Source organism: Gadus chalcogrammus, chromosome 18 (genome assembly GCF_026213295.1).
Source record: "Gadus chalcogrammus isolate NIFS_2021 chromosome 18, NIFS_Gcha_1.0, whole genome shotgun sequence".
Taxonomy (NCBI): Eukaryota; Metazoa; Chordata; class Actinopteri; order Gadiformes; family Gadidae; genus Gadus; species Gadus chalcogrammus.
Genome location: NC_079429.1, coordinates 9,753,303 through 9,767,676, shown reverse-complemented (window position 1 = coordinate 9,767,676; position 14,374 = coordinate 9,753,303). Strand labels below are relative to the sequence as shown.

Sequence of the window (14,374 nt, the reverse complement as noted above, 5' to 3'; positions counted from 1 at the left end):
TCACTGACCGATTTGCGGGTTTCTTTCTTTCACATTTCTTCCAATAACTATAATTGATTATTTATGAATATTTTTATTCGGTATTATTTTTAATCCTATAATAAATATAGATACACATTTTCAAAAAGAATAAAGCAATAATAGCAGCAGCAATTGGTGCTGTTTTTATATCCCCCCTTCCAAACACAGGGGGGCGGTAATACACCGTAAGTGTATATAGACCGGTCAAATCTCACACAGTCATACTAGGTGGGATGCCGCACTAGCAAGAAGTCTGGAGCCAGTGGACAAAACATTTAACATTTGAAGCAGAATCACATGACTGTTGACGAATATATTTTTTATTCTGGTGTTTTTATGTTAGTGCCTTTTGAAGAAAACTAAATTTAATAGTCGATTTGCCAGTATTTGGTTAGCATCACCAGCCGTAGCAAAGGACACCTGCGTCACTGACACGTAACTGAAGTGGCGAGGAGAAAAAACATCGGGGCTTCTCCTAAGGTAATGTATATGTGTCACGCTAATACAACAAAGAGTGTCGATGTTATGTGTCGTCGTTGGCGTTGGCTGCCTTTAGTCCCTCAAAGTGTTGACATTTTGTTTTTCGCGGGGTCCCGCCCACCATGGGCTATGATTGGTTCATTTCTCCGCCAGCGTGTCATAATTCCAAGCCGATTGGTTGAGCTATTTAAAGCCCCTCTGAAGTTGCTGTTAAAGCTAACTATGCTGATTGGAATAGGAAGTTAGCCGGGCCCGATTCTCTACGTCTATATTCTCTACCAGTGGTAAGTGAAACTGGACTCTGATGACTGGGTGCCGTGACTTGTTTCTCAGATGTCAAACCAATTGATTTTTAAACGGTAACCAAAACAGTCAAACAGTCGGGGAAGAACCAAACTGTGGTTCTGTCACCTGTTACCAATCTTGGCCTATTAGCAGTTACTGCCCCCTGTAGTCTAATTAAAGTTACAGCAGTGACAATGAGGACATCCCTAGAAAATCTTTAATTGGCTCAATGAGAGGGAAGCTGGGTAATCCAAAGGTAGGGTGTGCCAACTGATTTAGTAATTTGTATTATGTAGCCGCTGGCTGTTCCATAATTTGTTTCTTCAAATTCATTCAATAAATGTCTTGACTGACTAGGCAAAACAAACTCCAATCATATTACATTTTAGACTTGCTGAGAATTGTATGCAATGTAACTTTTTTATGTTTTCGGAAGAGACTCATCTTCTCCAGGCACCCCTCTATCTCAAATGGGTAATTGTGAACACCTTTAAAGGCTAATGAGACCTTAAGAATAGCAATCAATAGTTTTCTGATTAAATTAATCGACCATGATATTAGTGGTCAACTATTTAAGATTTCTCCTTATTTAAAGTGCATTTGATTTGAGATGTTATCAAGGAGAAGGTAGGGTAAGGCATCTTGCTGAAGGTAGTCTGGACATTGTGGATAAGACTATGAATAAGCATACTTTCCTGCATTTACAGATACTAGCTAATGCTATACAAAATATCTGGCATGTTTTATTGTAATATGGGGGTTTTTTAGCTTGGCGATACTCGATCAAACACTGAAAATACTGCCGGCAGTCTAAACAGGTGGTAGCTGAAGGGAGAGGGAGGGGTGAGTTAATCAGTAAGCTGCTGCTGCTGCTGCTGCTGCTCTGTCCGGCATGCTAACAGGAAGTGATCGCTGCTGCGGTAGCAGTACAGTAAGTAGGGCTAAGGTGCTTGATGCTTTAAGAATACATGTGCGCGTGTATGTGATGTCTTGCCTTCAGTTCACCGTGGAATGAACACCGATGACGAGGAGGGTACTCTGGAGTGCTGGGGATGGACTGACCTGTGTGTATTACTGTTGTTTTCTGTCTGTGAGCATTCCCTTGTGACTTGAATCCTATCCTGTTTGTGTGTGTGTGTGTGGGTGTTGTGCTTTTTTTTAAATGATGCTATTTTTACTGCTTGCTGTATATGTGGTACATCTAATATAACTATTGGCAGTGGTCCCTTTTCATGTGGCACCCTTTTAGACTCGGGTGGGAGACTGCAAAGGAGAGTGTAAGGAACCAACTGCTTATTTTTGATCTACCTTACTGTTTTGATCGGCTTCAGTGTGGCACACTTACTATCGTCTGTCTTTGTGTTCATCCTTAATCCGTCTCAGAGTTAGGTCTCTGTCTGCCTGTGAACCATGTGATATGCCGGATGAATTCAAAGGTCATTGATCTAACGGCATGTCTTGTAGATTAGCCTTGCAGTTATCGGGCTGATAGTGTTTTGGCCACTCGCAGAACGTGTGTGTGTGTGTGTGTGTGTGTGTGTGTGTGTGTGTGTGTGTGTGTGTGTGTGTGTGTGTGTGTGTGTGTGTGTGTGTGTGTGTGTGTGTGTGTGTGTGTGTGTGTGTGTGTGTGTGTGTGTGTGTGGCATTCGATGGCATTCCAGCCTAGCGTCTTGAATGCCAGTAGCTGTTATTAAGACCCGCCAAGTTTAGCTGTTCTCCCTACTTTCATGCTGTCTACTTGATCCCTATTGTGGTTATTGTTCTGGGTTAACCTGTAAGGTTCTTCCTGTTCAACCTAGCACTGGCCGGAGAACATGACACTGCTGGGACATCCCAGGGGGAACCGGACTCCCCAAGGCTTTAAATATAGTCCAAACTGGTTTGTCCTGAACTTCCTAGAGGGGTTCTTTCTTTGGGCCATTTGGATCTTGTCGACTGCCTCGCTCTGTCGGGTAAACCAGAGGGGGACCCTATGATGGGCAAAAGAGGCAGGACCCCAAAAATTTGACACTTTTCGGAGAACTATTGTATTTAATATAATCGGGCTATGTTGGCTGATGCCTTTTTATCCATAGCGACGTACAGCTACTTCATACACTGGTCATTCAGGAGCATCTCGGGGTTGGATATTGTTCTCAAGTCTGCCCACCGGTAACCTGCAGAGAGGTTGAACCCAGTCTCTTTCGGCCGGGACTCGACCCCAGTCTGCGACGAGCACAGTGCCGTTTCATTCAGTTCTCATCTCGTCATTGGCTCTCGTCCGTCCAGCTACTGGTGGGCGGTGTTGGACGAGGAGAGATCCGACCAGCCGGTGCGACCGTGCCCGCGGCCCCCCGCCGCCATGTCCAGACGCAGCCTGAGGATTCACACGCCCCCCCATGAGCGGGGCTCGCCCTATGGCAGCGCCTCCTTCAGCCTGGGCGTGCCACCCAGGAGTGAACAGACGTAAGTGGGTGTAAAAAGACGGGCTTCTGTCTCTTCAAGTCTCTCCGGTCTCTTAAAGCATTTCATAATATGGCTACCTGGTGGTACAATAGGGGTACTTCAAACATAATGGATGGGCGGTGAGTGTTCAAAAAGGGGGGTTGTGTATCCGTCCACTGGAGCATGACAATTCATCCGTAACACCTGGCTCGGAATTTAACCCCTAACCCTGGGAGTGTCAGTATTGTAAGAAAAAACGTATAGGTATCCACCAAATGGCAGCTATATTTAAAATATAATACTAAGACATGTTGTTCAAGGGCTGTCTTGAACATCTAAGTTGTACATTTAGAACAGGGCCTACTGTTGTTGTTTACCCTGGTAGGAAGCAGAGTTTCCCCTGCATTCAGCTGCCTACCACCATGTGTTGATCTTCAGAATAATTCTCCTTCTCCTTGCTAGGCCGTCGATCAAAAACTCGTCCAAGTCATTGCGGCGTCCACACCTGTCGGTCTCCTGCTCGCAGTCTCTCCTCCAGACGCCCCGCAGACCCTCCCTCCACCAGCAGCACCTCGACAGCAGCCTCCACAGCGTGGCCTCGGACGCCTCCCTCATCTCCTCCATGCTGGACGAGTCCTCCTACCAGGAGAGGACCCTAATGGACAGTTACTGGGGTACGCTGGCCGTGGTTGCACTGGGTCAATGGTGGTTATGACGAACAGGGATTTCGGTTGGGATGTTGTTATTGCACGCGTGGATATATGAGTAGCTTGCTTGCTTGTTGAATCCTACGGCTTATCTTGATAAGTTCCTCTTGTCTTCCTCTGATACACAGGTTTGGACGACGATGAAGATCCACAAGGTACATTTGCATAACTTTTGCATTTTGGTTAAGGTTTACCGTATGATTAGCCTGTATATCCATAGACGGTGCACACAGTAGTATACTATCGTAGTCAGCTGTACGCTATATTTACACCGATCCTCTCCGACCGCTATCCCAGACAGTACGATCCTCCTGGAGCACAGCACCGCTCTGTCCAACAGCACGCTGGTCGGCAGCGGAGACGGACGCTGCCACAGCATCCCGGCCCAGACGCAGACCTCCATGGTCAACGGCCACCCCTGCAGGGACTACTCCCTGCCCGCAGAGAGGAAGCAGGGCCCCAGCGCCCTTCACAGCTCCGCCAAGTTCCCCAACCCCAGCTGCAGGCTCCCCGTGGGGCCGTCGTCAGCGCTGTACTCCGGTGCCCAGCACCAGGGGACCTCGGTCAGTCCGGCTGCCACGTCCCCCACCTCGATCATCTACTGCAGGGACAAGAGCCGCAAGGGGAAGCCGGGTAAGGCAATGGTCTGGTTGTTCCAGCAGAGGGCGGGGTAGCACTAAGCAGAGCAGGGTGAACTGGAGCTGGATACGGTCTGGAGATACCATTTCAGTTAGGTCTGTTTTAGTTTTTGTATGCGATATGTGATATGGTGATATTTTATGGGTGCTTGAAGGGAGACTTTTCCTGTTCTCGAGGCTTACGTAATAATACATTTTTGTTGTCTTATTGGTTTATTCTTGGTGATTTTACATGGAGTGATCCTGCTTGGGTGTCATATAACGTCAATAATGGCAATTATACGATTTGTATATCCTACGTATTATTGGTTTAATTTGCAGTTTTATCCTAATCATCTCCACATTGGGCGTCAGTAATGCATAAGACCGATATTTCTATCAGGTGTGTTTGTGTCCATGTGGGACTCTGTGAGGCGTGTATGCAGGAAGACGGCAGCCTCCCTTGCTCTGCTCCTCACACTGATTTACAAATACGTGCTGCTCAAGATGCACCTGGACCATGAAGGTAGCTGGACCATCCACAACTACTGACCCTTTTCCTTCAACGGTTCATATCTGGTCTCCATTGTAATTAGAGGTGTCGTTCCGTCAAACCCGTATAGGTGTTGTGCCTTGGATCCTGGCCGTTGGCAGAGAGGCCAAGGTCTCTGCCGTGTCGATACTGAACCTAGGCTTGCAGGTCTTCCGAAGGTCAGGCTCGCAGGTCAGGCAGGCTGTCCTGCATGGCTGGGACCACTGGCGCTTGAGACCTGCTGATGCTGGCATAGGAAAATTGGGTAATGGAGGTACTGAGTGGGGGTCGAATGATATTGTCACTGAAACGCATCGGAACCACGATGGGAGGGTCTTCTCACCAGGAGTTTTCTCCAACTTTCACTTCTTTTGGTGTAAAAGTGTCTCTCTTTGCAGTCCTATCAAGGGAGAAAGCTGATGTAACCGCCATTTCTGATTTGTGCATGGTGGTCTTCTCTTCGACAGGAGTTTGGTTATAGTGTTTGGCTTCTCTTAAGGCGTCTTATTTCTTTATTCGAAACACTGGTCTCTGCACGAGGAGGGAATCCATGTTTTCAGTCAATGGAACCCTGCAACAATCTCACGATGGTGATAGACTGGATCGTTTTGATTTTCATTTTGTTTATGCTAATGATGCAGCATGGGTTCCAGTCACCTGCAATGATCCTTTCCCAAACAAATACGACTCCACCCTTTTTGCTTTGGCTGTTTCCATGGGAAATGCAAATTCTTCCTCAGCCCGGCGGTGTAGCACTGAGGCCATGTTGGAATTTCTCACAAATCTTTGGGGCTTAAACGACCACAAAATCTGAGCTTATTTTATTAATTAATTTTTCCGCAGCCTCCTCCAGGTCAGGTGGAGACATGGATTCAGCGGGCCCGGGTGACCAGAAACAGAACAGCTCTCTGTGTGAGTATTCTTGAGAAAACGCATACAGTCCAATTCTCAGTGTTTGTTTCACGACATGTCAGCTGCAGGATTAGGTTTCTCGTAAACTTGTCCTTCCCTTACTCCAGGAAAGGGAAAGAAGCATCATGTTTAGTGTTGTGATTGATGCTTATCACAGATCTTTATATTTTTAAAGCATGTAGGGCAAATTCAAGGCATTGTTTTTAACATGCAATTCATTTATTTTCTCAGATTCATAATGCAACTGTTTTTGAACATGGTTTAAACTAGTATGGAAGAGGAATAAATGCATTGTTTTTAGAGCATTGTTTTTCAACAGGATTTGTTTTGGTTGGTCCAAACTAGACCGTATGGAGTTCCTCCATTGGTTCAAAGTGATGTTGCCAGTACTTGTTACGTCACTTGACAGTCTGGGTCAATGTGATATTACTAGAACTTGTTCAAATACACTGTGGACTGTTTTTAGTACTAGTTAAAATACAGATTGAACTGTCTATTCCATTTGGCTTTCCTACATGGTACATGTAGCTCCTAACATGTGGTCATGTCAAACGATGCGGGTATTAGCAGGTGACGACCCCAAGGACAAGCCGACACAACCACCTACCATCGTCGCCTCCTCTTCATCGCCGTCATCCTCACCATTTTCATCATCAGACTCCTTTCTGTCTTCGGTTCTCTACTTGTTGTTGGGCTTGTTGTGGATTGCCTCGTCCTCTGCAGGTTATTTAACCTACTTTTTAAAACACTTCAATACTTCGATAGAATACAATAAGTTCTATCCAATTAAAGGATCCGTGTTGAATTTATCGTTGTGCAAGTCAGGACTTTCTGGTTTGACTGTCTAACTATGGGAAGAGAATCTGGTGTGTTTGATTGTACATCTTGCTCATATTCCTCCTTAGGAGCCTATGTTTGGCAGCTAGCTCAGAGAGCTGGCTCAGCTGGATGGGTTGTAACCAAGAAGCGATTGTCTGACCTCAGGGAGTCTGGCCCGTCCGCAGGTTACAACGCTCCCCGCTCGCCCCTCCTCACCTGCCAGGGGCTGCTGCACCTCCCGATCCGTCTCACTCTTTCTGGCTTTGGCTCTCTCTCTCTCTCTCTCTCTCTATCTCTCTAAGGGAGAGAGGGCGCATGCGTACTGATGCTTTTAGCTGATTGGTTAACTTTGGACGTCAACATTCCCTGTTCAAAGTCACTCTTCTGCATGGTTTTGCAATTTTGATTTCGGCATGACGACCTTCTTTAGTGCCATCGTTGATTTTCTGGTCTGCGTTTTGAACGCATTTTTGTGCAATCTTTTGTTAGTGTAGTCGTGTGAAATTGCATGCATTGTTGTGGCGGCAGCCAACGAGAGGTGTATACAGTACCTTAGTAGGTGGGTCAATATAGTTCCCTCCCAGCCGCTTGGATCTCCGGTCTCTCTGTGACTTGCATGATTAACCGAGATGGTGGATGTCTGTTAAGTCCCTAATCCAGGGACCGAAGGATAGAGGACACTGAGACTAATCCTGCCCTTGCCCTTCATGTGTGTCCAGGGCAGGTAGGATCCAGTGTGCTGCGCTGGCTGGAGAGAGGATGGTATCACACTTCCTCCTTCATGTCCCTCCTCAAGAACTTCCTCCTGGTCTGGTGAGTTCACACTTTTGCCAATAGGAAGATAACATTAGGAGTAGGGCTTTAGTGATATTTGATGTTTGGATAAACAGCCTGGGGCTTTCTGCTTCATGGAACTTGACACCTCATTTATTATTAATATCTATTTTTTGATCTGCTAATGCATTTTTCTTGCAGTTAAACAAATGTTATTGCATCCTATAACTGAGCCTTGTATAAACAAGGAGGATCTGGTCTTGTATTTCGCAGGTGCCTTCCAAATCTATTCAGGATTGCACTGCTTCTCCTCCTGTTACTTCTACTGTCTGGTAAATTAGTCAACATTTTTTTTGTCATTCTACACGCATGACCTATTCAAAGGTCGTAATCTGATGCGTCTCATTGGTTATTGTCGTGTGGCCTCTTTTTATCCGCCGAGCCGCGAATACTAAACGCTAAATGTTGTTCAGCCCTCCTGGGGTGGTGGGACCCCAGAGACGTGCTGTCCTCCATGCTGCCTGTTGACGGGTCAGACTGGAGGGACGCCCTTCCCCTGACCAGCTTCCCCGGCCTGGCCGCCATGCTGAAGCCTCCCCTGGAGGGCAGCGGACAGGCTGCCCCCAGCCCCCCGGACCAGGCTGCCCCCAGCCCCCCGGACCAGGCTGGCCCCAGCACCCTGGACCGGTCCACAGACCTCCAGGTCTTCACTGAACCTCCTCCTCCTCCTCCTCCTCATCTTCTGCCTCCTGCCATGGAAGAGGAAGATGAAGTAGGAGAGGTAAGCAGGGATGTGGTGGACCGCTGTTGCATTGTAGTGAAAACTAAATTATTTATTTCTGAATTCATCCAATGCGGCCTTGGTCCTTATTGAGTCTCCATCCACACCTAATTGCGCATAGCACCTGCACGCAATAGTTTTCTTTCGTCTATGTATTTTTATATATTTCTATTTGTTGGAAATTTGTAATATGTTGTACAAAAAAAGACGTAAAATAAAACGTGTCCAAAGTTATAATTCCTACTTGCCAATAAATTCCATTCGTAGTAGGAAAAAAGAAAGGGTTTCCTGCTTTTATGGATTGTTTTTGGATGCACATGGCTTCAAATAAAACTTGGCTTGGAGAAATGTCTGCGTTTAAGTTCATCTCTGAAGTAAAGCCATGCATGGCTGTTTCCCTCGCAGGGCGAAGAGGCCTCGTCTGGGGACTCTGAGCGTCTGCGGCTGCTGGAGCAGAGTCTGGCCCAGCTGTGGGAGCACGTAGAGGACAGCGGGCACCGGGCGGAGCGGATGCACGGCGAGGTGCTGGGGCTGTACCAGGGCCTCCGGCGGCAGCAGCAGCTGGTGGTGGTGGAGCCGGACCAGGTGGAGGCGGACCGGGCCAGTCTGGAGCCCTGGCTGGACGGACTGCTGGAGGACAAGCTGGCTGAGATGAAGCTCAGGCTGGATGAGGACCGGTTGCACAGGGAGCAGGTGAGCTAATGGCTTGAGTGGGGGATGTAATGTGATGCTCATGCGCTAGTGTCAATGTAGAGGACCACACACAAGGCTAAAATGGTAGGGTCTGTAATCATGGAGTTTAAATGTATACAAATATAATTCCAAAACGCCATGTCGGAAGGTAATGACACTGGATGAGTCATTTGTTTGCGTCAATTATGTGTATTGTATATGTATTTTAAAATAAGGAGCCATGTTACTATTTGGCTCCCAAGAGTTGTTATTCCAACGAAAACATGTACATTGGAGTAGGCATTGCATAAGGATTAAGAAACCTAAGGGCTCTTGATGGGTTTTGGGTTTTGCAAGAGGATTTCTGTTTAGTATCTCATGGGTTTGTTCCAGACTCGAAAGCAGTATATGGCTCAGCAGAAGAGCCAGGCATTCCGTATGGCTGAACTGGAACAACTTCTGCAAGCCCTCACAGCTAAGATGGAGGTAACTGTTCAATTCAGACATTTCTAGTGCACTTTTTCTCATTATTCTCTTATTTTGCTAATACGTCATTTTTTACGTTTTGTCCGTTCCAATGTCTATTGTTTATATTATATTTCATCCTGTGTGATCTCTTGAGAGTTAGGAAGCCTGTTTGAGGGGAATCTCTTTAGAACTACTAATGGAACCAAACCATTGCTTTGTTCTTCACCCCTCCAGGAGGTGCAGCAGAGACAGGAGGCGGTTGCTACGACGACGACGACAACCCTTCGGCCAACTTCAGCCTCGAGGCGGCAGACATCGGTCAGGTACTACAGACAGGGATGCATTGCAAGTCAGGCCTGATTGTCCTTGTAAAGTGTACCAATTCTGTTCTTTGATTTACCAGGGCACAAGTAGTAAAATATACTAGAATAGTACTCTAGATTTACCGTGCCCTGGGACATGAAAGGGGCTGACCAATGCTTTGAATGAGTTACACCCGGTTTTAACCTACAACGCCCGTGTAAAAAGGTTCTATTGATTTTGTAATTTTCTCAGCGGTGTGGACAGTGAGTTCCATGATGCATTGCGGTCTGATGTCTCCCGGCTGGAGACGGCACTGGGGGATGTCCGACAGGACCTGAACGGACTGAGAGGATGTCAGGACCACTGTCACCGTCTGGACAACATCCAGGAGACGGTAGGAGGACAAAAAAAAAAAAACGTACTTCCCGCATATTCCCCAGATCTCTTTATTTATATAGATAGATGTATATATATATATGTTACCTAAAATTCACTACCACATTGCTTGTGTAGACAAATATTGTATTTGAGTTAAAAGCTATTTAGTAACTTTATGCATCTACTTTTTACAGACCTCAGTCTATGTTGGATGATGAAACTTGATGTCCTAATTGGATCATGACTTCCAATCTATTTCGGTGGATTTAGTCGATGTTCCTTCCCACATGAACTCCTAGACTCCAGCCGCACCTCCTGGTGATGGTGTCCTTTTCCCTCCTCCTCCGTCAGCTCTTCTCCCAGGTGCGAGCCCAGGTGAGGGAGGAGCTCAGGGCCCTGTTGTACGGCAACCAGCTGGTGTCCCTCTCCCAGACGGACTCCCCTGACGACGGCGCTGACGACCAGGCGGCCCTCCCCGACTCGCTGCTGGAGTGGCTGGCCGAGCGCTACGTCAGCGGGGCCGACCTGCGAGCCTCGCTGGCCTCCCTGGAGCTCAGCATCCTGAGGAACGTCAGCAAGCAGCTGGAGCAGCGGCTGGAGCAGCGCCGCGGGGAGCAAGTAGACGAGGAGGAGGAGGAGGAGGAAGATGACCACAACCAACGCCAGACTGTGGTGACGCAGACTGTGGTGGACTCCCTGAATGCGGCCGGGGCCGGAGTGACGGAGGAGGTATTTACCATAAGTCCGTCGCAGTGATGTCAGGAGGATACATTCACTATTAACAACCTGACTTTGGGATTTGCATTATTTATTTATTTATTTATTTATTTATTTATTTATTTATTTATTTTTGTGGTCCGCACTAATCACTCTGATCTGTGGTTTTAAATTCAAATGTGACCACCTGCAACCATCCACCTATGGTAGCAAGTGTATGGAAAGGTAGGTTTGACCGGAGCACCGCAGATCGGACGGTATTACTAGAAGGAGTAACATTAATTAAATTAATTGAGTTGATGGATTTCATGGAGGAGCAGGGAGGGGTTTGGGAATTTCGCTCAAGAAGGCCTACCGGTTTGGTAGGCCTCAGCTAGAGACTGTCTTGGTAGGAGGACCCGGGGTGTGGCATTTGTTACACTACATGCAAATGCTATTATATCTTTGTCTGTGGAAGAAAAAATCTTGATTTTGGTGGCTTTAACCATGGTTGTTGAGGTCTTTGGCTCACGGGCAGCGGTTGTTCTTTGTTGTTGGAAATTGAACACGACTGCTGGATAGATACACTAGCACACAAGGTTATCATTTTGAATTACTGACGATGGAATTAAAATAACTATCAGCAATAGAGAATAAACATGTTTATTTATCATGTATGATATCATATGACTACCATGAAGTTGGATCATCTTTTACATCCCCTTTACTTGATGTGCAGCTCATTTGAACAGTCAGTCGGTTAAATCTTTAACATAACCTCTCTTGTTATCTCTACTCTCCAACTCACCAGGAAGTGCAGCTGATGGTGAGGAACGCCCTCAGACTTTACTCCCAGGACCGCACCGGCCTAGCGGACTACGCCCTGGAGTCTGGAGGTCCGAGACCCTTCTCCTGATCACTATCACTAACAACGCAATAACATGGTTGGATCATTTATTGCAAGGCACAATGGGTATTGACGGCCTCTCACCAACAGGTGGCAGCATCTTAAGCACACGCTGCTCGGAGGCCTACGAAACCAGGACTGCCCTGCTCAGCCTGTTCGGTCTCCCTCTGTGGTATTTCTCCCAGTCACCTCGAGTTGTCATCCAAGTAAGGCGGTCAAGTTTAACTGTATAGCACACCCCGTAAACCAAACATTTTCAACCTGCATTATTACATTTTAGCAGTCATTTAGTTTACTTTTATGTTTTTCATACGGTACATGGCATTCATGAGCCGGTAATGGTTTGCAACCATGCTCAATGATGCCTACAGGTAGACTGCAGAAATTGGGCTTTGAACACAGAACATGCCGGCTGGGAGTAGAATACCCTTACCTCTAGAATGCCCTGCCTTATAGATCCTAAGTGGGTGAAGGAAATGCCCCATGTCTGCAGCCTCCCTGTAGGCATCCCTGAGCAAGAGACCAGACCCCTTGCCCGGGGTTGGTAGTACAATGGTACACTTTCTGCTATGTGACTAAATGTGAGTATCAATGGATTAATAGTCCGCAGACACGTGGTTCACAGCTTTGTCTCCCTGTGTATCCAGCCAGACGTCCAGCCGGGGAACTGCTGGGCGTTCAGGGGCTCCACGGGCTACCTGGTGATCCGTCTGTCCATGAAGGTCCAGCCCACGGCCTTCACCCTGGAGCACATCCCCAAAGCCCTGGCCCCAAGCGGGGCCCTACGCAGCGCACCGCGGGACTTCACCGTCTACGTTAGACACACGCCCCCTTCTTTGTTGTTGTTTTGTGTATATTTGTTTGCAAAATTCAGATACAATTATTATGTTTATAATTAATGTCCTGTACTTCTGCTGTGACATCCACATTATCTGACTGGGATTAATGAAGTACATCTTGTCTTGCCCCCCCCCCCCCCCCTAATGTTAGGGTCTGGATGACGAGGGCCAGGAGGAAGGGCAGCTATTGGGTAGTTACTCTTATGAAGAGGATGGAGAAGCGGTGCAAACATACCACGTGACCGTAAGTTCTCCTCACCGCTCTCTACACTGCTGCACTCTACAAACTTTTGACACATACACTTATTGTAGGTCGCTTTGGATCAAAGCCTCTGCTGAATGCCGTAAATGTAAACAGACCACATTTGGATCCTACACATTCAGATTGGACCCTTCTGTTTTTCCATTTCTGTAGTGACTTTTGTTATTAGTTTTTTAGTGCCAGGGAAAATTAAGAGAAAAATGTGTTCTCTGTTAACATGTTGGAACAAACTATGGTGTCAGTCTTTTTTTGTTGATCAGATTTGGTGTGTGTGTGTGTGTGTTAACCAGGAGGAGAATGAGCAAGCCTTCCAGATCATTGAGGTGCGCATTCTTTCCAACTGGGGCAACCAGGAGTACACGTGTATGTACCGGCTCAGGGTGCACGGTATACCCAGCAACGACTGAGGAGCCAGTCCCTCCCTCTCGTTCTCCCTCCCTCCCTCTCTCCCATCACTACTTCAGTTCCGTGTCGAACTACCCTATATGGAAGTGGAGTGGACTAATGTAATACTTGTTCCTGTTCTTTAAGAACATGAGTGTTGGTGTTCTTTAAGAATATGACTGTGTGCACTGTCCAGTGGATGGGTCGGATGTTACTGGAGCTGGAATCCCTTTTTGAATGGCGTTGCTGTGTCTTGCAACACATCCATTTGTGTTTATTTTTATTATGAACTAGTCTGAACACCACAATTTTGGATGGTAAACATCCTGACATTTGTCAAAGGACCAGAATCAGACGCTCGCACACCAGAGAGAAAGCATGGGGAAATTAGATGATCTCTGATATATTATATACAGGACCTTTACAGACTGAACTGGGATTTGTATTGGCTTTATTGTAATTTAGCTTTTTTTGTCAGCACTACGGACTTTGGTCCAACAAATGTGGTTTCCCTTCAATGTGGTGAAGAATGAGTCAATGTGACCACCTGCCAACATATGGTAGCAAGTATATGGAAAAGTAGGTTTTGCCAAAGCCCCAGAGATTGCATGAGGAACTGCAGTCATGGCTTGAACGCCAAATTAATGTAGGCTTCTTGTCTATACTAATTATCTATTTTAAGAGTACTAATATATCTGTCGGTGTTGCTTTTTGGCAATTCATATTTATTTTAATAGTAGTTTCAGCAGAAATATAAGAATGTAAATCTATATGTATGAATGCTTACTGGAAGAGTTTTATATTGTTTATATATAAGTGCCCACTGTAATTTAGACATTTTAAATTATTTTGTTGTCCCAAGTTTGTTCTCAAGCAGGAAGCTTTGTAAATTATTTTGTGACTAGTGTCAAACATTTTGTAAAGCCTCTTGAAACTTTTTTTCTACTGTACATGTGTTTTTTATTATTTTCAGAAGGGTTGTAATAAAGATCTGATATTTGAATAGTTGGTAACTTTATTTGGAGTGAACCCCAGGAAATTAAATGGTTTCATTATGTATGTGGTAATCGAAAACTTGGAACATTAAATTAATTTAGCTGACTATTGTACAAA

At 46.2% G+C, this 14,374-nt stretch overlaps 1 protein-coding gene across 8 annotated transcripts; it reads left to right on the top strand.

The window, feature by feature from the left end:
• Positions 1-238: 238 nt before the first annotated feature.
• Positions 239-14,362, top strand: sun1a (Sad1 and UNC84 domain containing 1a). 8 transcript variants are annotated; one of them, XM_056576957.1, is made up of 23 exons: positions 239-501; positions 3,055-3,231; positions 3,673-3,884; positions 4,046-4,072; positions 4,215-4,550; positions 4,938-5,060; positions 5,158-5,331; positions 5,910-5,978; positions 6,546-6,701; positions 6,884-6,982; positions 7,517-7,610; positions 7,845-7,903; positions 8,045-8,352; positions 8,758-9,045; positions 9,418-9,510; positions 9,727-9,815; positions 10,048-10,189; positions 10,525-10,902; positions 11,681-11,765; positions 11,867-11,982; positions 12,424-12,591; positions 12,767-12,859; positions 13,168-14,361. In XM_056576957.1, the coding sequence occupies exons 2-23, from the start codon at positions 3,128-3,130 to the stop codon at positions 13,282-13,284; spliced, it is 3,330 nt and encodes a 1,109-aa protein (XP_056432932.1). In that variant the 5' UTR covers positions 239-501; positions 3,055-3,127; the 3' UTR covers positions 13,285-14,361. The 8 variants fall into 8 exon arrangements, with proteins under 8 accessions (XP_056432932.1, XP_056432933.1, XP_056432934.1 ...); XM_056576958.1 differs by lacking the exon at positions 239-501 and adding an exon at positions 701-785; XM_056576959.1 differs by lacking the exon at positions 239-501 and adding an exon at positions 984-1,042.
• The last annotated feature ends 12 nt before the right edge of the window (positions 14,363-14,374 follow it).